Source organism: Sus scrofa, chromosome 16, assembly GCF_000003025.6.
Source record: "Sus scrofa isolate TJ Tabasco breed Duroc chromosome 16, Sscrofa11.1, whole genome shotgun sequence".
Taxonomy (NCBI): domain Eukaryota; kingdom Metazoa; phylum Chordata; class Mammalia; order Artiodactyla; family Suidae; genus Sus; species Sus scrofa.
The window spans coordinates 51,751,830-51,779,478 of record NC_010458.4 but is presented as its reverse complement, the minus strand read 5'-3'; the positions used below and the strand labels follow the sequence as shown (position 1 = coordinate 51,779,478).

General features: G+C 51.1%; 1 protein-coding gene across 1 annotated transcript in view; it reads right to left on the bottom strand.

Moving 5' to 3' along the window:
* SH3PXD2B (SH3 and PX domains 2B) overlaps nt 1–27,649 on the bottom strand; it is a 125,605-nt gene that overhangs the window by 79,296 nt on the left and 18,660 nt on the right. Inside the window, 1 exon segment of the mRNA XM_021077089.1 lies at nt 11,143–11,223. Coding sequence (XP_020932748.1) covers nt 11,143–11,223 — 81 coding nt within the window.

Sequence of the window (27,649 nt, the reverse complement as noted above, 5' to 3'; positions counted from 1 at the left end):
TGCATGCTGCCCATAACGAATGCCATGCTGAGAATTATTAGGGGGTAATTTTCAGTATTTTAGGAGACTGCGTGTGGGTGTTTAAGTACACATAACATAAAATTGATCATTTCGCCCATTTTAAGTGCACAACTAAGGGTATTAAGTATTCACATCACCACCATCCATCTCCAGGACCTCTCCATCATCCCAAACTGAAAATCTACATCCATTAGACACTACCTCCCCATTCCTCTCCCCCAGCCCTTGGCAACCACCATTCTACTGTCTATCTCTATAAATCTGACTATTCTAGGCACTGCATGTAAGTACTTGTCCTTTGTGTCTGGCTTATTTCACTCAAATTAATGTCTTCAAAGTTCACCTGTGTTGTAACCTATGTTGGAACTTCCTTCCTTTTCAAGGCTGAATAATATTCCATTACGAGGCTGCTTTTCTGTCTTTGTTTTGTTTTGGCCACCCTGCAGAATATGAAATTCTTGGGCCAGGGATCAGATCCAAGCCACAGTTGCGACCTTCGCCGAGGCTGCAGCAGCGCTGGATCCTTAACCCACTGTCTTGCGCCAGGGATTGAACCTGCATCCTGACGCTGGAGAGACACTGCCAATCCCATTGTGCCACGATGGGAACTCCGAGCCTGTGTTTTAGGTTGGCAAAACTCCTCTGACTATCCAGGTTCCCTCAGTGGCCAGAGCTGGGCTTTCCAGCAGAACTTTCTATAATGATGGACATGTTATATGCTATTCCGGACACGAGCCACTAGCCCTGGATGGCTAGTGAGCACCTGAAATGTGGCTCCAGTGACTGAGGAACCGAACACTTTTTGTTTGTTTTTGCCACGCCTGTGGCATACAAAAGTTCTCAGGCCGGGGATCAAACCTACACCATAGCAGTGACAATGCCAAGTCCTTAACCACTAGGCCACCAGGGAACTCCTGAATGTTTTATTTCATTTTAAGCAACTTAAATTGAAATAGCCTCACGTGACTAGTGGTTACCACACTGGACAGCTCAGGGCTGGGCTATATAACACCCACACTCCTCTTTTAGCCATATCTAGTTCTATTTCATTTTCTCTACCATCCTGTCCATGGTACCCACAATCTACCCGAGTGCCGTTCACGATTTTGCTTCTGTCTTAATGTCTGGGTTCACAGGCCACAAGCTGCTCCGATCCAGGGAACCATCACACTTGGCACCCACAGGCTTTGAGGCAGGCACGGGCAGCATTCCAGATGCTCTGTGGGGACCCCCAGGCCCGGGCTGCCTGCAGCAGCAGGACCAGAGGCAGGCCGGGCAAAGTCCAACAGTTTCTCCCGGGAAACCTGACCGTCCACGCCTCTCCCCCCAGATAATAAAAGGAAGCAGCGCAGGGGGTGTGGAAGACGGGGAGCCGAGGAGGCAAGTGAGTCAGTTTAGGGGCTGGGAAGGGAGAGGGAGCCACGTCAAGCTGCCACATCACCAGGGGAACGAGAGAACACTCCATCAGCGGTTTTCTAGCCCCCAGCCTGCGGTGGAGGGAGAGGAGACAGGCTGTCCAAGGCAAATAGCGGGGAAGCTGGCGTGGAGGTCCACACGTGGTTCGTGTTAGCGGCAGTCTGGACCTGGAGGGGTTTCCTCCCTCAGTATGACAAAGGCTCCACGTCCCAGAAGAGCCAGAGCAGGGAGCCCAGAGGGGCCGGAGGAACTGCCACGGGCAGCGACAGGCTGGCAGGAGGCTACTCGATGCCAGAGCAGGACACGGCCACCTACCTGGGCTGCTCTAGCATATATGGTGGGTTGCCTTTGGGGATTCTGTCCCCTTGATGCCCTGGTCTCCTGGCAGACATGCTCCTTGGACATGCTCCAAGGCCCTCAGCCCCACTGCCCCTCCCCAGTCAGGGCAGCATTTTCTCAGCCCGACTCCCTCACTGGTCTACCCTCTGGCTGCCCTACCGTCTTGTCCCTGGTACGTGGTAGGCACTTGGAGTGTATGTGTGCAAAGGATGAATGAATCAGGGGAGGAGCGAAAGAATGAAAACGTGGTTAACTGGTCTGGTCAGCCATTGTCTAGGAGAGGAGAAATTATGTTCCCGGCGGCAGCAACAGGACCTGGATTGGGCCTTAGATGCAACTGAACAAGACAACCTTGCCTCTTTCTATTTTCCAAATAAAGACTGGCACTCAGCCCTCCATATCCTCAGGCACCAAATCCACAGATTCAACCCAAGGCAGATCGAAAATATTCAGGGGCCAAAAATTCCAGAAAGTTCCAAGAAAGCAGAACTTCAATCTGTCACAGCTGGCAACTATTTACATTGAATCTGCAGCCATTTATAGAGCATTTACATTGCATTAGGTATTAGAAGTCATCTAGACATGATTTAAAGTACACGGGAGGTCGTGCAGAGGCTATATGCAAATACGACACCATTTTATACCAGGGACGTGAGCATCCTTGGAGTCTGGTATCTGTGGGGGGAGGGAGTGGTGTGGTCCTGGAACCAATTTCCCCACGGGTCGACGGTGCTGTGTGAACAGAGACAACTACCAGATTTTCTTAGTTCCAGACGACAGATGTGGCAATGGCTTTTCACATGGAAGGGAAAAATATTCCATCAGGTGTGTACCACATGGAGGAGGCACACCCCAATTGCAGAACATAATATCTGGCCAAAAGAGTGTGCCTGGGGGTCCAGCAGAGGCAGTATTTGGGTAAATACAGTTGGTGAAACCTAGGCCGAGAGTGGGCTGGGGGCTTGCTGAGGAGTCTTCTCAGCTGGGCAAGGCCTGCCCTGTGGGGCGCGGGAAGCACTCCAATTCTGCTCCTCCCACCCCTCCTCCCAGAAAAGACAGGAGACAACACTCCCTTCGCCTTGGCTTCTGCGGTGGAGCCTGGGGCGTCTGGGCAGACAGACCCAAGCTCATTAAGTGCCTCTGGGGCTGCCAGGCTCTCAAGGGGGACGAGTCAGTCCTAGCAACAGAAACTGGGAACAGACAAATGTTTGCTGTGTGACTTGGGACAGCCTCTCCCATCTCTGAATCTCAGCTCCCTTCTCTGGGGAAAAGCCAAGGAGCAGATCAAGATGCGGCCTCCGGCTTGCCTTCAGCTCTGTGATGCGCTGCGTTTGGGAGACAGAGGCCTCTGGAAGCCCCATGCGTAGAAGTAGTCCCTGTAGCATGAACTGGTCTTGCTTAAAGGACACAGGTGGGTCGTGCTTCTCTCAGGGCTTCCTGACGGGCAGAGTGACCTACTTGGCTCCATGCTGTCCTTACCTGCTGCTGTCGGAAATCTGCAAGCTGCCCAGCTCACAGTCTTGCTCTCTCACGCCTCTGCACCTTTGCACACAGCTTCTTCTGTGTAGAATGCCCTCCCGCATCCGGTGGGTGGGGCAACGCCTTACTCAACGTCAAGACCCTGCTCAGATGTCACCTCTTCCAGGAAGCCAGCCCTGACTGAGTCCCCTGGCTCAGAGAGGGGTCCCTCTTTGAAGAACTGGGATCCAGCTCAGCAAATGTTTAACGGTGCCTTCAGGCTCCAGAGACGACCGTGACCCTTGGCCTGGGGGACGCAATGGACCAGTGGGAAAACTAGGGCAAAGTCACATGCCACAGGGTAGAGCAGACCCATCAACCATCCGAGGGCTGACCGTGAAGGGCTCGTGCTCTGCTCGGAGCAGCTCTCTGCAGGCTAGACTCTGCCTGCATCCCACAGGGAGGCATCAAATGGGCCTTTGAAGGGCAGCCATCTTTGATGGGCAAAGAACCCTCCCTAGGAGGCAAACCTGTCTCTGAGGAGGCAGATGGAAAGGCACTCCTGGACCTCCAGGAGGCAGGGGCATAGGCTTCAGACTCAGCCACCTGCGCCCGAAGCCCAGCCGTGCTGCTTTCTGGGCACCTGACTCTGCCTCTCTGAGCTTCCCCTCCCCCCATCTGTGACGTGGGCACAATACTGACGTCACGCCTGTCCGTAAGGACGAAAGAACTGACGCAAAATGGGCATCAGGCACATTTCAGTAACAGTTGCCAATATTGTTGCAACGTTGCTCCATCCAACCACATTTCCTCTAGGGGTTGCCTTCAACTCTCCGGGCATTCGGGTCCCCCACCAGTGCCCTGCTCTGAGGTCAGCTCCCTCTGCCCCCCTCTGATGGACACCCCAGAACGGGCCCAGGTGAGAGTAGGAGGGAAGGTTCAGAGAGGCTGAGGGGCCTGCCCGAGGCCACCCAGCCGGTCAGACAGAGGGCTGAGACCTGACAGCAGGTCTTCCCCCTCCAAACCCAGGGCTCTAATGCCTGCATCCTCATGTGAATGAGACGCGTGGCCAGATGTCAACGAGAGGTGGCGGGCACGACTACCAGCGCAAGGGAGTCGGGAAATCACATCGGAAGATGAACTGTCCAAAAAGGGACCTTCTCACGGGGGACTGTCTCTTTTCCCACAGAGGAGCCTGACTCATGCGCCTTCCTTCTGCCCCAGCAGCCTCTCTGAAGGCTGTTTCCTCTGCCTGAGTGTCCTGCCCGCACCAGAGGGGACATTTATTGTTTTGTCACCTACAGGTTGTTTTCCCTTTTTTTTTGGCAGCATGTCTCTGAATTCCTCTGGGGAATCTTCTGCTCTTCTGTGAGTCAGCAGACATAGTGTGCTGCTGATTCTCCTGCAGTTCCTGGGCTGACCCTGAATGATCCGGCCACTGACCCAAAACGAACCAGTGAGACTTTTGCTTAAACATTTTCTTTTCCCTGAAGTCACTGAGCTGATCTGTTGGATACAGCAGGAAGCTGTGGCTGCCACCACACCAGACAACACCCTGTCTGGCCAATAAGTGGAGGAAGGCAGGTCCTCATTGACACTGTGGCCCCTAGATCTAGCCATACCTGAAGCCAAGAACCCTTGGGCTTCTCAGTTCCATTTAGCTAATCAATGTCCTCTTTGAATAATCCATCTGGACTGAGTTTCTGTCATCTGTAACTAAAACAGTTCTGACTCAAACAAGATCTCACGGCCAGGAAGTGGCAGCATTTGGATCAAAGCCCAGGATCTTAACCACTCTATTAAACTGGCATCATCTTCTGCTCTAATCTTGCCAGTTCCTAGCAGCAACCCACACCCATCAATAATCCCAACAGTTGACATTTGCTCAGGACTTGACAGCCCAGAAACTGCTCTCACACACATCATCACCTTTTTCCAACAAGAAACAGATAGACTTCACATATAAAATTCACCTCTTGAAAGTGTACAATTCAGTGGGTTTTAGTGTATTCTCAAGGTTGTAGAAGCGTGACCACTACCTAATGCCAGAACATTGTCATTCACCCCCAAAAGACACCAGACACCCAGTACCCATGAGCAGTCTCTCTCCTTTTGCCCTCTCCCCCCGCCCCCCGCCCCTGGCAGCCACTAACCATCTTTCTGTCTCTATGGATTTGCCTCTTCCGGACACGCATCATCACATTTAACGCCAAAAAAGCCTTGTGAACTGGCCACTAGTGAGAGGAATACTGGACAGGCAGAGTGGCTAAGACTGTGGACTCTGGTATCACCTACCCCACTTCAAGTCTTAGTTCTTTTTTTTTCCTTTTTCTTTCTTTTTCAAGGTCTGTACCCACAGCATATGGAGGTTCCCAGGCTAGGGGTCTAATTGCAGCTGTAGCCGCCAGCCTATGCCACAGCTGCAGCAATGCCAGATCTGAGCCATGTCTGCAACCTACACCACAGCTCACAGCAATGCCGGATCCTTAACCCACGGAGCGAGGCCAGGGATGGAACCCGCAACCTCATGGGTCCGAGCCAGATTCTTTTCCACTGTGCCATGACGGGAACTCCTTCAAGGATTAGTTGTAAAGCTCAGGGGCTGTATAATCTGGGGCAAAAGACTTAACCTTCCCGAGCCTGGGTTTTTTCCTGTGTACCCTTTGATAAGCTTGAGATGGGGATTAAATGAGTCACTGCCTCTCAGTGTAGAGCAGCCAGGGCTCCAGGAATGCCAGCTGTTTCTATTATCTTCATTCCCGCCCCCGCCCGGCCCCCAGCCACTGATAAGGTAATCGGCACAGAAGGGTTAAGGGCCATGCCCACGGCCACCCTGCACAGGGCCTGGGCCCCAAGTCTCCGGACTGAGTCCTCTGCTGTTTCCATTACACGCCGGCCTAGCTGTTCCTTCACGAAAGCTCAGCCCTCCCCACACTCTGAGCCAAGTTACTTCTGAAAAAACCGAGGCTACGTGCCAGACCATAAAGGAGAAAGGGGGGAATCATGAAATCATCCGACTTGAGGGTGTTGCAGCCCCACACGGGCCGGCCTCCTGGCCTCGTCCTCCCGATCAGCCGACTCTGGCTGGTGGGTCCTGCCCTGACTTCTTTCAGCTTCCTCCTCTCGGGTGCGGGGCTGGGGGACAGGCCCTTTCCAGGACAGCAGGACCCTCTGGAATCCCAAGACTCTCCCACTCTAGCCATCCATTTGGGACTCTTTAGAGCTCGCTGATGCCCTGTCCGTGGATGATTCTGTTATAGGAGGGGAGTCCGAGGCAGCTGCTGATGTCACAGCAAAGCCCCGATTATTAATTATGCTCAGGGAGAAAGGAAGCCTTGTTTTTTGTTTTTTGTTTTGTCTTTTGTCATTTTAGGGCCACACCCATGGCATATGGAGGTTCCCAGGCTAGGGGTTGAATCAGGGCTGTAGCCGCCAGCCTACACCACAGCCATAGTAATATTGGATCCTTAACCCACTGAGCAAGGCCAGGGATCGAACCTGTGTCCTCATGGATACCAGTCAGATTCGTTTCCACTGAACCACGACAGGAACTCCTTTTTTTGTTTCTTGTTTTTTTTTGTATTGTTTGGTTTTGGGGAGCCTTGCTTTTAAGTTCTAGTAGAAATAAGAAAGTTGAGCCAGAACAGGAGAGTGGAGGGAAGGCAGGCTCTGGGCCAGGGAGCCCGGGATCCAACCGTGGCTCAAACGTTCCCAGGCAACATCACTGTGGGCAAGTCCCATCTGAGCAGAGGGGCAACAGATGACAGCTAATGTGCTCATTGAACTGTCACAACAGATGGGATGAAAGCGCTTTCATTCTTAATATGCAGCCAGGGAAAGAGAGTCAGAACCTTGGTGTCAGAGGTGACACCAAGCGGAGACGCAAAAAGGCAAAGCGGAGATGTGGACTCAGGTCTGTCTAACTCCAGAAGTCAAGGTCTGAAGCCCTGGGTTAGAACAGGGAACTCGGTCACAGTCAAGTTCCTTATACACCGGCCCTCGGTCCGCAGAAGGGCAGCAGTGAACATTACCATAGGAGCCGCCAGGGCCTCCCCCCACCCTCTTCTCACCACGGAACCTCCTCCTCCAAACGACACAGTCCCATCAGCCCCCTTCTCTGGCCACAGCTGGCAGGCTTGGGGTGGGGGTGGGGAGACTGACCCAGGATGCTGACAGTCAGATGCTGTGTCCCAGGGACTGGAATTGGCACCAGGGCCTTGACACAAGAAAGGGAACCTCAACTTGGGGCTGAAGGTGCTGTTTAGGGGATACGGGCCAAAGGGCCAGTGGAAGAAGCTGGTCCAGAAAGGCTGATGGGAAAAGGAAGCAGGCTTGATGCGAGATCCTGTAGCCACATGACACATGGCCAGGGAGCTGCCGGGCCTCCTGAGGGCCCTTCTGTTGCTGGTTCTGGGCCCCTGTGAGGCCAGCTGCTCTCCCAGCTCTGGGACCCACAGGGCACACTTTCATCTTCTCATCAACCCACCCCCACTTCTCCCTGCTAAGCTAGCTGAGTGGGAGACTGTGGGTGCCAACAATATCCCTAGGCGAGCGATCACCCATGTCACTCATCTCAGCCCCCTCTGGTTCCTCCTGGAGGTGTCAGGCAGGCAGGAAGCCTTCGAAAGCAAAATACAAGTAGCCCCCGATGCAAACCCTCAATGCACAAAAGTTAGTCTAGCAACTCGTAAAATGTTCACCCAACATCTAGTCCTGAAAGGCCTGCTGTGATGGATCTGCATGAGTCACCCTTGCATCTGGGAAACGGTGTGGATCTCGTCATTCTCACACAGGACCTGCCTCCGCTCGGTTCAGAGGTGTTGGGTATATCAGTATCATCTTCCCTGCCTTTCTCCCCAGGGTCAGCCCATCTCCTGCTTATGCTGGCTCCTCCCAAGTCCATTTGTAGGTGGTAACCTAGCCTCTTTCATGTAGAGCCTTTTGTGTCCTGACATTTCTGTATAAGTTTGCTGCTGACCAGAAGGACACTATCACTTGTATATGATACTGTTGGTTTTGTGGCACAGAGGACACAAACCGTTAACAATGAGTTCACTACATCTTAAGTCATTAGGTCACTGGTGTCAGTTGCGCTCTGCTCTGCGATGACACTTGGCAGTTGGTAATGGAGGCATTTGAGGCTGTTGAGTGATACTGGGGAACTCGGCTCGGAACACAGCATCATCTCCCACCCCCTTTAAAATACTGGAACACAGGCTCTGAAAATTCTGTATTTGACATTTTCCTTCTTGCTTGCTTGCTTTTTTTGGGTCTTTTTAGGCCCGCACCTGCAGCATATGGAGGTTCCTAGGGTAAGTAAGGGTTGAATTGGAGCTGCAGCTGTTGGCCCATGCCACAGCTACACCATATCTGAGCTGCACCCAGGACCTACACCACAGCTCATGGCAACACTGGATCCTAAACCCACTGAGCGAGGTGAGAGGTTGAGCCTGCATCTTTGTGGATACCGGATGAGTTCTTAACCCATTGAGCTGCAATGGGAACTCCTCTATTTGCCATTTTCAGGAACAAATTAGGGTGGGCCCAACCAAGGATGCCTGTGGTTAACATCACCTAACCTTCCGAGAGAAAAGGAGAGGCACAGAGACAGGCTGGTGGGAGGGGCCGGGGCTGTCTTCTGAGGGTCCCACAACGCCTTCTCCACATCTCATCACAGCTATTCTCACCAGTCTCTGCCCCCATCCCTCTGGCTCAGAGGCAGAGTAGGAACCAGATAAGCCCAAAGGCCATCACATTCCTCAATACTGACTGGCTTAGAGATAAGCCTGTGAAACACAGCACTGTTTGCTAGGACTTCTGTGAAGTGACCTTTCACTCTGTTTTGCTGAATGGGAGCCCAGCGCATTGTGCAACCACGTGGGATCTGAGAATAAAGCCAACACCAGGGGGCTGGGAATGCACATCAAGAGGAAGAAGCTGGGTGAGAGGACACAGTGGAAAACCCTGGATCAAGCTGCGCCTGAAGCCTAGAGTTTCCTTCTTCCAGTTCATTCTGTTACGCCAGCTCCCTAAATCCCCCTGTTTACTCTGGCTGGTTTGAGCTGGGTTTCTTTCACCTAAAACCAAAGCATCCAACTGGTGCACAGAGGAGAAGAATACAGTCATCTCAGGATGAGGCCTTATGTTGACCATGAGGTGATGTGAGCCTCTCGACACATGTCAAGGAAGAAAGCTGGGCAAGTTCCTATCTTCTCCTGAGGGTTGTGTTTTCTAAAGAACTGTGTTATATAATATCAGGAGTTCCCGTCGTGGCTCCGTGGTTAACAAATCCGACTAGGAACCATGAGGTTGCAGGTTCGATCCCTGGCCTTGCTCAGTGGGTTTAGGATCTGGCATTGCCACGAGCTGTGGTATAGGTCACAGATGCGGCTCGGATCTGGCAGTGCTGTGGCTGTGGCTGTGGCGTAGGCCGGTGGCTACAGCTCCGATTAGACCGGTAGCCTGGGAACCTCCATATGCCATGGGAGTGGCCCTAGAAAAGGCAAAAAAAAAAAAAAGACAGAACTTTGTTATGTCATATCAGGTACTCCTACTTCTCATACAGACACAATTCCTTTGAGGTGCTGGCCTTGGTGACAGCAGGATGATGCTAGGGACCTGCAGGTTAGAGCTTTTTACTCCATTGGGGATGGGTTTACATGGAGCTGTCCACGCAGGCTCCCTGTGAGATTTGAGGCACTCCGGGTGGTTATAAATTCCTTCCTTCTTTCATTGGCTCATGCGTTTGCTTATTCATTTGTTCACCAAACACGGACGGGCTAAAAAACAGTGCCCTTGAATGAAACATGAAGGAGAGAGAGGACAATGAAGAGGTGGTTCCTGCCCCCAAGAGTAACAGCTTAGAAGGGGAGGGAGACAGACAGACAGTGTCACCAGGGTGGGGCGGAGGGATGCAGAGCTGTCGAGGTGCAGGAGAGGTGGCCCTCACTGCCCGGGGGAAATAAAGTCAGGCCCGGCTTCTCCGGGGCCGAGAGGAGTCACAGGAGCCACGCGGGGCTGGAGGGACAGGTGTTCCAGGTGAGGACGAAACGAAAAGGCCTCTGAGGACAGGGCGAGCGTGGTGCCCTCGGAGCACAGCAGGCATTTTAGGAGCTGAGTGAGGAGCCCTGACGGGGAGAAGAGGCCAAGGTGAGGCAACAGACGGGGGTCTTTCTTGAGAGCAGAATGGCTCCATGAGGTCTAAACACACTTAGCAACGAAATTGACCAGCAAACGCGATTACACAAGTTCAAGATCTGCACCCCAAAGCCGAACAGAAATGATTTCCAGATTAGCAGAAATTCTAGAGCAGTCAGTAAGAGCCTTTCTTTCCCTTGGAACAGAGTGAATATCAAAGCAAAAAGCAACGCAGCACATGAATGATGTCCCCCAAATAATAGACACCTTTTTTTTTTTTTTTCAAGTATGTAACACTCCACAAGATTGTGTGTTATCCCTGCACAGGGCCAGGTTAATCTTCCGTATATTGCTCCAATTTTATTTTTATTTTTTTTATGTTTTTGCCTTTGGGGGCTGCACCTGCGGCCTATGGAGATTCCCAGGCTAGGGGTCAAACTGGAGCTGCAGCTGTCGTCCTCCGCCACAGCCACAGCCATGCCAGATCCAAGCCACACCTGCAACCTATGCCACAGCTCACAGCAACGCCGGATCCTTAACCCACTGAGAGAGGCCAGGAATCGAACCCGCATCTTCATGGATACTAGTCAGGTTCGTTACTGCTGAGACACAACGGGAACTCCCTGGGCATCATTTTTAAGCCTAAGAAATAAAAAAGAACACTGTGCGTCCACTGTGAGGGAGGGTGTAGGCTCTGAGGTCAAAACAGAAAGTTAAGGCCAAATAAACTCTTTCCCACCCAGCAGCTCACTAGAGAGGCCAAATCCTTACCTGGAGGTCAAAGAATTTGCTGTAGCGCCGATAGATGGCCTCGGTGGAGCCGCTGGACCACGTGACCCGGATGATGTAGACCTGGAGAGAGGGATGGAGAAGACAGGCGTTAACTCCAAGGGGACCTAGATGTCTCCGGGACTCGAGGGCAGAGTGGTTCAGAGTCAGAAAGAGCTGGGCTTGAATCTCAGCTCTGCCCCTGACCAGCTGTATGACTCTGGACAGGCTCCTCGCCCTCCCTGAGCCTGAGCTTCCTTTTCACTACAGGGGCCATCACACCCCCACCTCGGAGAGCTGGGCAGAGGATTGCGGGCAATCAAGTATGAGAATGTGTTAATGCCCTGCTCATCTCAGGAGATGCTATTATTTTCAGGATTTCTTGCTCCCCACTCAATTTAGTGGCCACAGGGCTGGCCATTTTGTCAGTGTCATTCTTTTTTTTTTTTTTTTTTTTTTGTCTTTTTTAGGGCCGCACCCGCGGTATATGGAGGTTCCCAGACTAGGGGTTTAATTAGAGCTGTAGCCACCAGCCTGCGCCACAGCCACAACAATGCAGGATCCAAGCCACATCTGCAACCTACACCACAGCTCATGGCCACGCCGGATCTGTAACCCACTGAGCAACCAGGGATCAAACCTGCAACCTCATGGTTCCTAGTTGGATTCGCTAACCACTCAGCCACGACGGGAACGCCTGTCAGTGTCATTCTTAAAGCTTTGACTTTTGTCAGGAGTCAAGGCCACCTGCAGCTCTTAGCTCTCTCGTATTTCTCATAAGCGAAGCCGTCATACCACTTCCCCCGAGTTCAGTCATCTTCTCCCTCTGAGTGACAGTGTCCCCATCTCTAAGCTGAACTAACAGCACGTCTTTCTGCGGTCTCCCCGGATGCCATGAGGATCTGAGAAGACCGACAATGGGAAACTACTTTATAAAACACAGGGCTGGAGTTCCCTGGTGGCCTAGTGGTTAAGGATCTGGTTGTCACTGCTGTGGCTCGAGTCACTGCTGTTGTGCAGCTTTGATCCCTGGTTCAGGAACTTTTGCATGCCGTGGGTACGGCCAAAACAAACAAGCAGAACATCACAGGGCCACGTCTCCAACCTCTGTCATAAGTCACGGCGCCCACAGAAAATGATACATTGATGACAAGTTCAGACAAACCGAGGTGGCAGCGGGAGGTCAGAGCCTCTTGGCTGGGGACTCTGGTGGCCATAGACACCACCTGGGCACTGAAGGGATCAGCGCACCCACTCCTGCCTTGCACAACTGATCTGTAGTTACAGGATAATTCTTTTTTTTTTTTTTTGTCTTTTCCTAGGGCCACTCCCATGGCCACAGCCACAGCAACGTGGGATCTGAGCCGCGTCTGCGACCTACACCACAGCTCACAGCAATGCCGGATCCTATAACCCACTGAGCAAGGCCAGGGATCGAACCCACAACCTTATGGTTCTAGTCAGATTCGCTAACCACTGAACCACGATGGGAACTCCTATAGGGTTATTCTGACACTTAAAACATACATTGTGAAAGCTGTTTGGAAACAGGAAATGCTGTACAGATGCGAGGGGCCAGGTATTATTAGAGGCCAGGGGAGCACAGGCAGGGCCCCTGCCTTCGTGAGCGTGGGAAAACATGCATAAATGAAGATAAATATGGGCAATGCATACCTGTTATTTTTTGCCCAGTAATGATTAACCTTTCTTTCAACCAAAATGCCCTGACTTTGCTCCTGGGAACCTCTTTCTCCACCTCAACAGCATCCCTCAGAAGCCATGGTGGGTACTGCTGTCAGCGGTGATTGGTTGAGGAGGAAGCACAAGACCTGGGCTGGGCCAATCAGAACCCATAGGAGTAAGCCCTGAGAAAGACAAGCTCTCTTTTCTTTGAGGTTGCCAGGCTGTCGGGATGTGGACCCAGAGCTGCTGGGGGCCGTCTCATCATCACTTGGGAGGAACCCGCCTGAGAATGAGGCCAAGATCAGTAGATGCCTGAGGACACAGTCTGACCCTTAGGTTGAACTCTGCCAGTAGAATCAGTCTCCTCCTGGTCTGTCCAGTTTCCTGAGCTGGTATCTTGGGCCACTCCCACACTCCAGGGTTATTTTTGAAGCCAGTTTAAGTTGGTCCTCTGACACATGTAATTTAGGTTTGACTGATGCAGGAAGGGGGGCAGGAGAAAGAGCTCTGGAGCCTGAAGTCATCATGTACCTTGACGGAGATGCAGATTTAGACAGTAGGAGAGGAAGGAAGAGACCGTGGGTGGCGGGAGATGATGGGGGAGCAAAGACCAGCTCAGGGAGTGTGGGGACTGAGTGCACCTGGCAGTGGTTTCCAAAGGGGTTTTAGACAGTCTCTTTCCAAATGAATCCTTTTAGGATATTTTCATGCAAAACAAAAAAGGAGGAGCAGTTATGGGGGCCTGGGGTCAGGGCCCCCACTACAAACACCAAGGACTTATGGGGGAAGGTTCTCCAAGTGAGATGAAATGAAAAAGAAAAGGCAATGGAACCATAAAAGACCCAGAATTGCCAAGGAATCCTGAGGTGGCGGGGGGTAGGGGGTGGGGATGGGGAGAGAAAAACGAAGCAGGAGGCCTAACTTTCCCAGACTTCAAACAATATTATAAAACTACAGGAGTCAAAACAGTGTGGTACTGGTACAAAACCAGACATACAGATGGATGGAACAGAGTAGAGAGCCCAGAAATAAACCCAGACACCTACAGTCAATTAATCTTCAACGAAGGAGACCAGAATATAAAATGGGAAAAAGACAGTCTCTTCGGCAATTGGTGCTCGGAAAACTGGATGGCTGCATGTAAATCAATGAAATTAGAACACACTTTCACACCATATACAAAAATAACTTCAAAATGGCTTAAAGACTTAAACCTAAGACATGTTAAAGTCTCAGAAGAGATAAAACTCCATAAAACTCCTAGAAGAGAACACAGGCAAAACATTCTGTGGCAACAACTGTACAGATGTTTTCTTAGGCCAGTCTCCCAAGGCAATAATAGAAATAAAACCAAAAATAAACAAATGGGACCTAATCAAACATATAAGCTTTTGCACAGCAAAAGAAACCATAAAAAAAAAAAAAACAAAAAACAACAAAAAGACAACTTACAGAATTGGAGAAAATAGTTTCAAATGATGCAACCGACAAGGGCTTAATCTCCAAAATATACAAATAACCCATACAAGTCAACAGCAAAAAAACCAAACGACGCAACTGAAAAATGAACAGTGGGCCTGAATAGACATTTCTCCAAAAAAGACATACGGATGGCCAACAGGCACATGAGAAAATGTTCAACATCACTAATTATTAGAGAAATGCAAATCAAAACTACAATGAGGTACCATCCCACACAGGTTAAAAGTACATCTACATCATTATTAAGTCTACAAATAACCAATGCTGGAGAGGGTGTGGAGAAAAGGGAACCCTCCTGCACTGTTGGTGGGAATGTAAACTGGTACAATCACTATGGAAGACAGTATGGAGGTTCCTCAGAAAACTAAATGTAGAACTACCATGTGATCCAGCAACCCCACTCCTGGGCATATATCTGGACAAAACCACAATTCAAAAAGATATATGCACCCGTATGCTTACAGCAGCACTATTCACAAAAGCCAAGACATGGAAACAACCCAAATGTCCATCAACAGATGAATGGATGAAGGTGTGGTACATACACACAATGGAATAGTACTCAGCCATATGAAAGAATGAAATAACGCCATTCACAGCAGCGTGGAGGCAACTAGATTCTCATCCTAAGTGAAACGAGTCAGAAAGAGAAAGACAAATACCATATGATATCCCTTATATGTGGAATCTAAAATATGGCATGGATGAACCTATCTACAGAACAGAAACGAACTTACTGACATGGAGAACAGACTTGTGGTTGCCAAGGGGGAGAGGGAAGGGAGTGGGATGGACTGGGAGTTTGGGGTTAGTAGATGCCAACTATCACATTTAGAATGGACAGATGGCAAGATCGTACTGTACTGCATAGGGAAGCTCTATCTAATCTCCTAGGACAGACCATGATGGAAAATAATATACATTAAAAAAAGAACCTATATATATGTATGACTGAGTCACTTTGCTATACAGCAGAAATTGGCACAACACTGTAAATCAACTATACTTTCGTTTAAAAAATGATAAAGAAATTTAACAAAAATGCAAAGACCAATCGGGACAAGATGGCAGGTGCCCTTGAAGGCCCAGTTAAGGGGTTTACCAGGAACCACCCCTCTAAATCCCACAGGATTTCGTTTCAGGGAAGCATGGCAGGGAGGAAGGAACGCAGGCTGTAGACTCCCAGCGCCCCTTCCCTACAGTCAGGGCTGTAGGACCCCAGAGCCGGCAGTGGGAACGCACGAGGCGGGTGGTAGGGGTGGGTGTCCTTGGGAGGGAGGCCCAGCTGAGGAGGCAACCTTTCCACGGAGACCCGGAGGATAAGGAGCTGGCTGGGAGAGGAGCTGAGGAAAGCGTATTCCAGGCAGAAAGAAAAGTGCAAATGAAGACGTGCAGGCTGGAGAATGCTTGGCACGTCTGAGGGACAGGAAGGACATTACGGCAGGACAGAGCTGGGGCAGGCGACGTGGCCGGGAGGCAGAGAGCAGCTGCATCGTGAGGGGCTTAGAGGGCGTGCAGGCTACACTGAGGGATTTTATTCTACTGAAGTTTCCAGGGGTGGCAGGGGCGGGGGGATTGGTGGCGTGTGACATAACTTAATTTGTGATTTTAAGAAGATATCCATATAGGAGATCCCGTCATGGCGAAGCGGAAACGAATCCGACTAGGAACCATGAGGTTGCAGGTTCGATCCCTGGCCTGGCTCAGTGGGTTAAGGATTTGGCATTGCCCTGAGCTGTGGTGTAGGTCACAGACGCGGCTCGGATCCTGTGTTGCTGTGGTTGTGGCATAGGCCAGCGGCAACAGCTCCGATTCGACCCCTAGCCTGGGAACCTCCATATGACGTGGGTGCAGACCTTAAAAAGGACAAAAGATTAAAAAAAAAAAAAAGATATCCACACACACACATACATATATATACATATATATATACACACACAGCTCTGGCTGCTGTGTGGAAAATGGTTTGGAAAAGGGGCAGGGAACTAGTACAGAGGCTTTTCCCCAACTGAAAGGGACCACAGAACTCAGGCGACCCAATGGCCCCACCTTACAGATGGGTACACTGAGGCCCAGAAAATATCTTACCGAAAGTTCCCATCCTAGGGGATGCTGAAGCAAAGTTTAGACGACGATCAGTCAAGGACAATGCCAATGCGGATATAAAAAAACAAGAAAAAAAATCATCCGATTGCATACACCCATAAATGGGAAAAAAAAAAATATTCTGCTTATACAACACATTCTCAATCTGTCGTTTACAATTTTAAAAGTTCTGTCCCTGTGGCATAAGGCCCCTCTGCAGATCTAATTGGTTTATTGGAATCAACCTCTGAAGGCAATGTGACACCTGCATTTTTAGGCAGAGAGCTACTGTTCTAGTGAGACTTGTCCCACTGCAGGGCTTTGGCCTTGCCCAGGGATTGTGCGCTGGTAAAAGAGCCCACACACTGGGTTCTGATGCCAGCCCTACTTTTGGGTGAGATGCTCAAGGTGCCAAACTCTCTGGTCACAGTATCCTTCTCTCTAAAATGGGGACAAGCAACCTCCCTTAAGGATTCACTGCAGTAACTAAGGTGCACTGGGCCCTGCCCCAAGCCTGGCACACGTGAGCTGTGCAGTCAGCTTTTCCCTCATGGCAGGTGTGGGGTATTCCTGTTTCTCTCTCCTTCTTTTGGTAACAGCCCCTGTCTTCCCTAGGAGGGTCGCCCCTCTTCCTCCCTTAGTCTTTGTGATGGGGAGTGGTCACGTGTCCAAGGCCTGGCCACCCAGAGAACCACGGGTCCCTGGTCGCAACAGTGGTTCAGGGATGGGTACACTGCCCAAGGCAGGCTAATGACACTTAATTCTGGGCCTTCTAATAGCACAATTAGGAAAGAGACCCTTTCCCCCACAGCTAGTGGCTGACTACTGTGATCAACTCCACACACACGCACAGAGTGCAAAAACAAACAGATCTTAGAGGGGAGCCAAGCCTTGTGATACTGTTTGAACCCTTGGATCCAGCGTCCCGGCCGTTCCACAAGCCAAAAACCGTGACATTCTTGTTTAAGTTAGTTTGAGTTAGTTTCTGTGACTGGCAACCAAAGCAATCCTAACACATTCGACCTTAGCTTTTAGATTATATCCCAAAGCCAGTTAATACTTAAGTGGCCTAGGATTAAAGAATTAAAAGCAGACTGTTTCTTAACATTATTCACAATCGCCAAAAGGTGGAGACAATCCACTGACGGATGAATAAGCAAAATGTAGTGTATACACACAGTGGACTATTATTCAGCCTTAAAAAAGGAAATTCTGACTCAGGCCACGACAAGGATGAACCTTGAGGACATTATGCTAAATGTAACAAGCCGGTCACAAAAAGACACACACTGTGTGATTCTACTTATATCAGGTACTTAGAATAGTCCGTCAAATTCACAGAGACAGAAAGTAGAACAGCGGCCGCCAGGGTCTGGGAGCAGGGGGATGGAGAGTTACTGTTTAATGGGTATGGAGGTTCAGCATGGGACGATGAAAGGAGTTCTAAGGAGTTCCCTGGTGGCCTAGCAGGTTAAGCACCTGGTGTTGTCACTGCTGTGGTATGGGTTTGATCCCTGGCTTGGGAATTTCGGTATACTTCGGGTGCAGTTTTAAAAGAGAGAATTTTGGAGATGGATGGTGGGAATGGCTGCACAACAGTTCAAATGTACTTAATGCTAATGAACTTTTTACTTTAAAATGGTTGATGGAGTTCCTGCTGTGGTACAATGGTTAAGAATCTGACTGCGGCAGCTTGGGTTGCTGGCAGAGGCATGGGTTCAATCCCCTGGCCTGATGCAGTGGGCTGAGATCTGGCTGTGTTGCAGGTCTTGGCTATGGCTTAGATTCATTCCCTGGCTCAGTAACTTCCATATGCCGCAGGTGTGGCCATAAATAAAAATATAAATATAAATAAATAAAATGGTTGAAATGGTAAATTTTATGTTATATACATTTTATCACAATTTTTAAAAATAAACTCTTTTAAAAAAGTAGATACCCTGTAGAGATTTACATAGTACAAGGACATATCACGCTCCCTGGAAATGAACACTATGGCTTTTTTTTTTTTTTTTTTGTCTTTTTAGGGCTGTACCAGTAGCGATCCTGGGCTAGGGGTTGAATGGGAGCTGTAGCTGCCAGCCTACCCCACAGCCACAGCAATGTGGAGTCCTAGCCACATCTGCGACCTACACCGAAGCTCATAGCAATGATGGATCCTTAACCCACGGAGCGAGGCCAGGGATCAAACCCTTGTCCCCATGGATACCAATCGGGCTCACCAACCACTGAGCCACAGCGGGAACTCCCTATAGCTTTTCCCATAGTGTAGCCCTCAAAACCTGTACCACATATCCGAAAAAGAACTTATATCCAGAATATATTAAAAAAAAAAAATAACCTACTCAGCACTAAGAGAACAACCAACCTGATTACATGATGGACAAAAGATCTGAACAGACACTTCATCCAAGAGGATATGATGGATGGCAAATAAGTACATGAGAAGATATTCAACATCATGAGCTGCTAGAGAAAGGCAAATTAAAACCGTGATGAGGTCTCACCACGCATCCATTAAAATAGCTAAAAGGAAAAATATTGACAAAGACAAGTGCTGACAAAAATGTGAGGCCACTGGACTCTCAGATACTGCTGGTGGGAAAGCAAAATGGCACAGCCACTCTGGGAAGATCCTTGATGGATGCTGAACCACGGGGTGAAAGGTAATTGGAGACAAGGGGAGTCACGTGGTGTGAAGTTATCACCCAGGGATGACTTTCCCAGCAAAGGGGAAAATGTCCCTTTCTAATGGAGAGATCTGGCGATCACAACTGCAACAGGTGATCAAACCTGGTATCACCAACAGAGGGATAATTAGACGCTGTGTGGTCCCCAAGGTAATAGGAAGGCAGTAGGAAGTACACAAAATCTTCTGTCGCTCACATATTTAACCTGAATCTCAAGCCTCTTGATCCAAGTTCCAGTTCATAGGAAGGAGAGGAGGGAGAGGAACAAGCTAAATGACACTGTAAGGAAACAATCAGGCAAATCCAGAATGGGGGGTGTTCTACAGGTCTACTCACGGGGCATAGCGTGAATGCTACCTCCTCCAGGAAGCCCTCCCGGATTGCTCCCACCGCACCAGTATTAGCTTTGGTCTCCCTGGTGTGTGTCTCCTTGGCACCCGCTTCCCCATCACAAAGCCAATGACACTTTATAACAATGGCTGAGAACAGGAACCGTGCTTGTCTTGGACACACACTGAACGCCGTGCGCCCAGCGCTGAGCACAATGGAAAATCCATACTTCGTGAAAAAATGAGGAAGGACATGGCAGGAGGTCAAGCCCTCTCTGTCCCTGTCCTGCTTCACCACAACCCCTTCCTGACCCCCCTGCCAGGAGCAGCTGGGCTCCCTCCCCCTGGGAATGAGGAAGCGCCGAGAGTTTCCTCCAGAGGAGCCTTACACTGGCATTCGCTACCAGCAAACCCTTTCTTACACAACCTCAGCAGCAGGGTTTGCGTGATTTACAGAGTATAGACTCCCCAGGCCTGGGTTTCTCACAGGGGGTCAGTGTCACCAGGACCAGAAGTCCTGGGTTTCTTCACTTCCTTGAAGTCGGGCAGGGAGATGAGCCAGACTGTGGACTGGGTTGGGGCCACGCAGGGTGCGTGGGGTTGAGGTGGGCAGGTGACGGGGCTTCGGTCTTCCCCAAGTCCCCGCAAGCTTGCAGGCCAGGCTAACACCCTCTTCACTGTCCCTGGGAAGGAGGGAGGCTCAGAAGTGCTGTGATGTGCCTGAGGTCACAGGCTACGCAGAGCACAGCAAGGACTCTGACGCAGGTACCCCCTAACCCTCTCGGCCTTGCTGCGCTGGGGGATCGCACCCCCACCTGGCAGCTGGGCCGGGGAGATGCCTGCTCATTTTTCTCTTCCTCAGTGTCTGCCGGGAGACTTTGGAGTTCAGGGCTTAAGAGGGCCTGGATTCACCCTCTGCTTCCATCTCAACCAGATGCGTGGTCTTGGGAAAGCGGCTTTGATGTCTCTGTGACTCAGCTTCCCCTTCTGTAAAAACCAGGGATGGGAAGAGCATCGACCTCAGAGTTGGGGTGATGATTAAGTGGGAAAATGTGTGGGGACTGCTTAGCATGGGGCCCGGCACATGGGAAAGGTTCTTTAAAGAGAAGCCACCACTGTGAGTTAACACAGGGACAGAGAGCTGAGCAGACCTGGACCTTGCTCGTGCTTCCCACAGCCCACCCTCGGGTCCCCCCCCATCCCCCACTCCCCAGGGCCCTCCCTCTGCCACTGCCTCCTCCGGGCCCCACAGGGGAGCAAGGGGACGGCCCCCCCACTCCTGGGAACACTGGCCCAGCTCACCTGAGCCCGGGGCACAGGTGTCCTACCTGCCAGCTGAGTTGGGGCCCCGTCCCGTCCCTGTGGGTGTCTGTGGGGAAGGCCCTGCCACCTCCCACCCCAACCCTTGGGCCTCAGCCTGAATGGAGCAGGCTGAATGGAGCCCTCTGTCTGGCTCAAATGCTGGGTCATCATGGACCTGTGAGCCTGCTTGATGCTGGGGCTTTAGTGGCCCCGGCCTTCCCTCCACCACCTGGGGGTAAGCATGGTCCCAGCGAGTCCCAGGTCAGTCCCACTTGCCAGGAGCTGCCATAAAGAGGATGAGAAACCCTACCTGCTCACAGATCGCCTTAGGTGTTTTGGGACCTGGGGCCACAGAGACCCCTGTCCTCTGAAGCCCACCCTGTCCTAGACTCCAGAAGCCACGTTTCTTCAACTTAGACTTTAGAAGACAGAAAAGAACAAAAGCCCCCTGGCGGATGCCAAGAGTCCCTCTGGGGACCCTCCCCCGCCTACACACACACCGTGAAATGTCCCATCTGTCCCACCTCATGACCACAGCTAACTGGCCCAGGGACAGCTGGTTTCTCTGAAATCAGACCTGAATATGTTGGCTCCATCCGAGAGGACGGCTGTAGCCCAAGCCACCTCCATAGTCAGTGACAGACATCTGGTCTGCAGAGAGGGACCAAGGGAGGAGAGGCAGAGAGAGGAGGCAGGGAGAGCCCGTCTTGGCTCCTGCCCACACTCCAGACCCTGCTTCGGGGGCCTGCCCGCCTGCGGCCTCTGTGATGCGTGACAGGGGTCTGGCCTTCCAGTTAATTCTCCTCTTGGCATGAAGAAGGCTGGGGTGCAACTGCAAGAATTCTGTGATGTGTAGGGGAAAGATCAGGCAGGATCTTAGGTAGAAGAGCAATGTCATCTCGAGCTCAAAAAAATGAGGAATACCGTACATAAATTATGTGCATAGGTGTCTGCTCGTGTATATTTTATTTGGGGTTGTTCTGTACTATTTCCCAGGGGAAACAGACTTGGGGTCCTGCAAGCCTCTGGTCACATCTTCATCCACTGATCAACAGCCAGCCTTGTTGTATGTTTCTGTTTAAAGGCACCTTATTTAATGCATATTGTTGATCCATTAACCCTGAACTCGTGGTTCACTACAACTCACGCCTGGGTGAAGCTCACCCAGGACTGTCTCCAACAGGCACGTCGCAGCCTTCCTGAGCTGAGGAAGACGAGCTGGCCCTTTGGCACCATGTTGGAGGCTATTTTAAACAATGAAATGACCAAGAAAAAGCACAAAAATGTAAAGAGAATGTGGCACTGAAGAGACCGTGAAAAGGACACATGTTTGGAGTGTGAGAGCTGGAGCAAGAAGGCAGAGGTCGTCTTGGTCAACTCCAGCTGGGAACATGCCCGCTAGGCCACACGCATGCCCATGTTTGCAAACGACTAGGAAAGCCCCACGCGTGCTGATGTTGGATCAGAAATAAATTTTAGCAAGTCGGTAAATTCCCAGACACATGATCTGCAACTAATGGACTTACTATACTGTGTATAAATATGGATGTTTGGCCATAAACCACTAATATACACACACACACACTGTATGTATATATTTGTATATGTGCATTATATGGGCATATACATTATTGTATCTAATATACACATATTTTATGTATATGTACATTACATACATATTATGTTATATGCATGTATATATGTATATTATGTGTGCATTACACACATGTTTTATGTATTATGTATATTTATATTTTCATATATATGTATTTATATTTTCACATATATGTACATGGTTTGCTCTGGGGTGGTAGGAATATGTGGGACTTCAAAAATTCCCTCCTTGGAGTTCCCGTCGTGGCGCAGTGGTTAACGAATCCGACTAGGAACCATGAGGTTGCGGGTTCGGTCCCTGCCCTTGCTCAGTGGGTTAACGATCCGGCGTTGCCGTGAGCTGTGGTGTAGGTTGCAGACGTGGCTCGGATCCCGCGTTGCTGTGGCTCTGGCGTAGGCCGGGGGCTACAGCTCCGATTCAACCCCTAGCCTGGGAACCTCCATATGCCGCGGGAGCGGCCCAAGAAATAGCAACAATAATAACAACAACAACAACAAAAAGACAAAAGACAAAAAAAAAAAAAAAAAAAAATTCCCTCCTTGAAACTTTCTTGTATTCTCCAGATTTTCTACAGTGCATTTCCTTTTATAATCAGAAAAAAAGGTCACTCTTCCAGAAGGACAGGAAGAAACATGTCCGTGGCGTGCTTTCTTGTCTTGAGCCCCAAGGCTGACCCTCATCTTCTCTAACCACTCCGTCTCAGTCCCAGGCCCATTCTTCTGGAACATCCTTCCAGATCATGCAGCACCTCCTGGGCGCAGGTACAGATGATGGCAGAGCAGGGAGGGTGGGGTGGGAGGAAGCTGGGGTCTTAGCCCTGGGGTGGGCAGCAGAGGGGGTCTTAACCCTGACCTCACTGTGAGTTTGGGTAAGTCCGTTGCTTCTTTGAGCCTCGGTGTTCCTGGATAAGTGGGGATAGAGATGCTTGTCCTTCCTATCTTATGGACCAAGACTGCATTTTTCTGCAAACTCCAGAAATGGAATCTGTATTTGTCAGAACCGCTGCTCATGGCTGGGAATTGAGGACGTTCCATAAACGCTCCCTAACTCCTCTGCAGTCGCCTCCTTTGGCAGTGTGATGGGTGGGGGGAACTCCCAAGGCCTGGAGGGACCCCATTAAGCGCACAGAAATTTACATTCCGTTTCTTTTTCTTTTTTCTTTCTTTCTTTCTTTCTTTCTTTCTTTTTTTTTTTTTGTTGCTTTGCTATTTCTAGGGCGGCTCCCACGGCATATGGAGGTTCCCAGGCTAGGGACTGAGTTGGAGCTATAGCCGCCGGCCTACACCACAGCCACAGCAATGTGGGATCCGAGCCACGTCTGCAACCTACACCACAGCTCACGGCAACGCCGGAGCCTTAACCCACCGAGCAAGGCCAGGGATCGAACCCACAACCTCATGGTTCCTAGTCAGATTCGTTAACCACTGTACCACCACGGGAACTCCCTAGGTTCCGTTTCTGAGTGGCAACAGCCAGGAGGGCAGGTCATCCATGGATAAAGGTTTAAACCAGAACTGAGATTAGAGGCCCTTGAAAAGCTCCCGGAGCCAGGCCTGGGCACAGCTAGGCAGTGAGCCAGACACGTCGAGAGCCTTGGTGAGTCCCAGGCAGCTCTGCTTAACTGACACGCCCCCTGTCCCTGCAGACCCACTGGCCCGGACCTCTGCCCAGGGCCAGGGCCGCAGCTCTCAGAAAGGCCCTAGAACGCCATCCATACACGGTCCCCAGGGCAGGATGATATAAAACAGCTGTCGCCCTGCCTCCAAAGTGCTGTGATCTCATATGCTTTCATCATGTGAACTCAAAAACATGAGAAGGTGTTTTTGCCCCGTGAATCAAATCTCTGAGGCACGGTGGAATGTGCTCTCATCTCACTTTGCTCTGCAAATCTATGTGGTGGGGTTTCTGGGGCTGGCAAGGAACCTGGCTGAAGTTCCCAGCTGAAAATCTTGGCTGCTAGTAATTCGGAGGGGTGGGGCTTCTGCACTGGGCACATGACAGCGTGATTCCATTGGATCCAGGTTGCAGTGGCCAGAGGTTTGATCTGGGGGGAGGGTCTGGGGGAGGGGGTGGGGAAGGATCTGGTCTAGGCTCTTATCAAAGCAACAGTCCTTCCTTAGATCCCTAGGCCTCAAGGCACACAGGAGCTGGGGCGCACCGGCTGGTTTTAGGTGATCCAGGACTCGGCTGCTAAACTGCAGGGAATCCCGCAGTGAGAAAGGTAGCCTCTGCCGTTCTCCTCCCGCCCTGACTGGCTCTGAAAGTTGGCAACAGTCGCTTTTTAACACCCCTTCCAACACTTGCTGGTCTCATTTCCTGAAGAAGGGACAGAAGACCTCAGGGCAGGCAACAGTTGCCAGGAAGAATTTTAACACACTGATTTTCTTTTTCCTTTGTATTTGGTTTCCTTCTATTTCTAGCACGGGCCGCTGCTTTTCCATTTATGGTGGACCGCTAAAGTTTCCCTTTAAAACTACCTTAAATAAAAAAGGGAGTCAATCTGAAGAACCATACCAACACCGTGACGGTGCCGGTAGGAGGATGGAGAATGAGGGAATTCCTCGCCATTCTGCTGTTTACAGGCCAATGAGCCCACACTTTCAAGTCGGAAGCCCTCTCCTGGCTCTACAGTTCTGGTAGGGAGCCTGGAATGACCTGGGAGACAAAAGAAAACAGCTCAAGACAGGGCACCTGCTGGGACAGAAGAGGTGGGGGCTGTTTTCCTCTAAGGGCCGTGAGAAAGGACCATCGGCAGGACAAGAGCTCTGTGCTCCATTAGCAATGTCTGCCACGGTAGGATGCGCGCAGCTCCCTGGTCCAGAGCAACCACTGCATTTTACAAATGTGGATTCAGAGGGACCAAGACGAGCAGCGACTAGCTAGGGGCGACACTGAGAGCTGCGGACTCTTTCCACTTCCATGGCAGTATCCAACTTTCCTTGCAAGTTCCTCATGCCCCCCTCCAGGCCTCCTGCACAATGACTCCTCCAGAGCATTGCAAATCTGGAGAGTTCTTAGATAACTAGGCCAGCCGTCAAATTGATCTTCAAGAAGCCCCAGGAACCTGGTGAGGTGGGTGGGTCGCTGGGCTCTCCACCCTGGTTTCCACTAGGCAGTGCCACTTTTAGCTCCCCAGTATATGGAAGAGGGTGGAACCCACCAGCCTGCAGGCCTAGTCTCCAGACTTTGTGGGTTTGCATGGCCACAGGAAACCATCAGTGGAGTCTTCGGAGAGGGTCTGGGTTCCTCCATTGCCCACAGTCCTCCCTGGCTTGCTGCAAGCTGCTCTCGACCACCCCTCATTTTATAGTTGGGATTATGAGTTCAGAGAGGGGAAGGGGCTTGCCAAGGCTGCAGAGCGAGCAGGGAGGAGAGCTGGAACCAGATCAAGCGCTCCTCTTGGGAGGTGCTGAGGATGTGGGGAGCTCCATTCCTTTCTCAGACCTGGGAAACAGCACAGCCCTTTTTAGATGGAGGGAGGAAAAACTCCGTCTCTCATGGCTTCTGCTCATAGACCACGGTTTCTGCAGCAAGTCCTCAGCCCAGGATAACTAAAGCTGGCCTGCACTGCAGCCAGCGCACCTTCATTAAATCCAAAACACGTGCAGCCTTGACATCACGCAGGAGTGTTAGCTTCAAGATCTAGATGAACACCCTTCCCAATGCAGAGAGGATTTCAAGGACTATAGGTAGGGTGCCCAAAAGTTGATAAACCCCAGCTTAAGAAACCAACTTTAAAAGGTAAGCGTGACCACCCCAATAAAACGCCATCACTGGTTGGGTTTCTGGGTTGGTGGTTCCTGGCAACAGCCTGGTAGTGACTGGCTGGGCTCCAGATCCACTCGCAGGCAATCTGTTGCCCCGGCTTAAGGTAGAGAGTGTGGGTGGGAGGAGAAAGAGAGAAGGGTGGAGGAGAGAGGGAGCGAGCGAGGCGAGGGCAGAGGCAGCTGGACAGGCTCCACCGGCTTAACTAATGGGAAACATGATTCTGCTGTTCCCCGTGGAGACCACGCGTCCCCTTTGGTTCCGATCTGTCGGCTCCCCCCAGCTGCCTGCCCAACATCTGGCCTATGTAGGTCAGCACTCCCAACCTCTGTGCGGAATTGCAACACCCTGCAGCGTGTTCGATTTCCCAACACTCCAGAGCAGCATCACCACCGGAAGTGCCAAGGACCGCGGATTCATCTTTTTAAAGAAAAGCACGTTAAATTTTATCCTAGAGAAATGCCGCCAAGTGTTAAGATGCCTTTGAGACCTGGATGTCAGAGTGAGGCAGGACCAAGACTAGGAGGGGTGGAGATAACATCAGCAACTGCACCGGGGAACCTGCCCATGATGCGCTGGTCCCGGGCTAGCTGATTACCAACAGCATGTCCATTGTCCTGCAGCACTAGGAAGGAAGGTGGGGTGCCCTTGGGGTGGGGAGGTGGAAACCCAGGCCTAGAAAGCCCCTGCCACACGGTGAGGTCATGTGCTAGGGAAGCAGGGGACTTCAGCTTCAAGCCTAGCTCCTTCAGCCTCTGAAATCCCTTCTCTCCCGGCCCCAGGCTGGAGCTTTCCTGTCCCAAGTCGGCATCAGGAACTGCCAAGCCCAGGCGCCACAGCAAGTGACACACTGAGGGTGGCTGACTGCCCATTTTTCTTTTTTTCTCCATCTTTTTAATTAAGTGAATGCTTGGAATGTGGCCCAAATACAAGCGCTTGTGGCGTTAGCAGCCGATGAGATGCTCTGGGTTTAGGGCTGTGATCTGGCCACTCCTCGTTCACAGGCACACAGGGACTGGGCAGGTGGGCAGGGAGCCTAGGTCTCAGAATGTACCTGGGGGCAGAGGCGGGCCAGGCTGGGAGGTGGGAGATAGGATCAGGCTCTCAAAAGCGAAAACTGAATCATGTTTCTCCTCTGCTTCAAAGACTTCAGTTCATTCATTCATTCATTCATTCAGCAAATACAGACAGTGCCTACTGTACCACGCTCCTTTCTGAGGGGTGGAGATGTAAGGATGTGAACAAGGATGACGGAGCCCCCGCACACCTGGAGCTTTCAACCTTGTGGAGGCGGACCGAAAAGGCACATCCGGGGGCACATCCCACTCCCACCTGGCCAGGTGCTCCCTGGCCCCTTACATGCCACTGCCTCCCAGAGGGGAACATCTCTCCTTCCACCTGCTTGGCAGCTCTTCATTTCCCAGGTGTCAGCTCAGAGGTCACCTCCTCCTGGAGGCCTTCCTGGAGACCACACGTCTGGGTCTGACCCCTATTCCCTGGGTTCCCACAGCCACCAGGGCTGCCCTCGCTCAGCATGCATTCCTCTGGGTGTGCGGTTC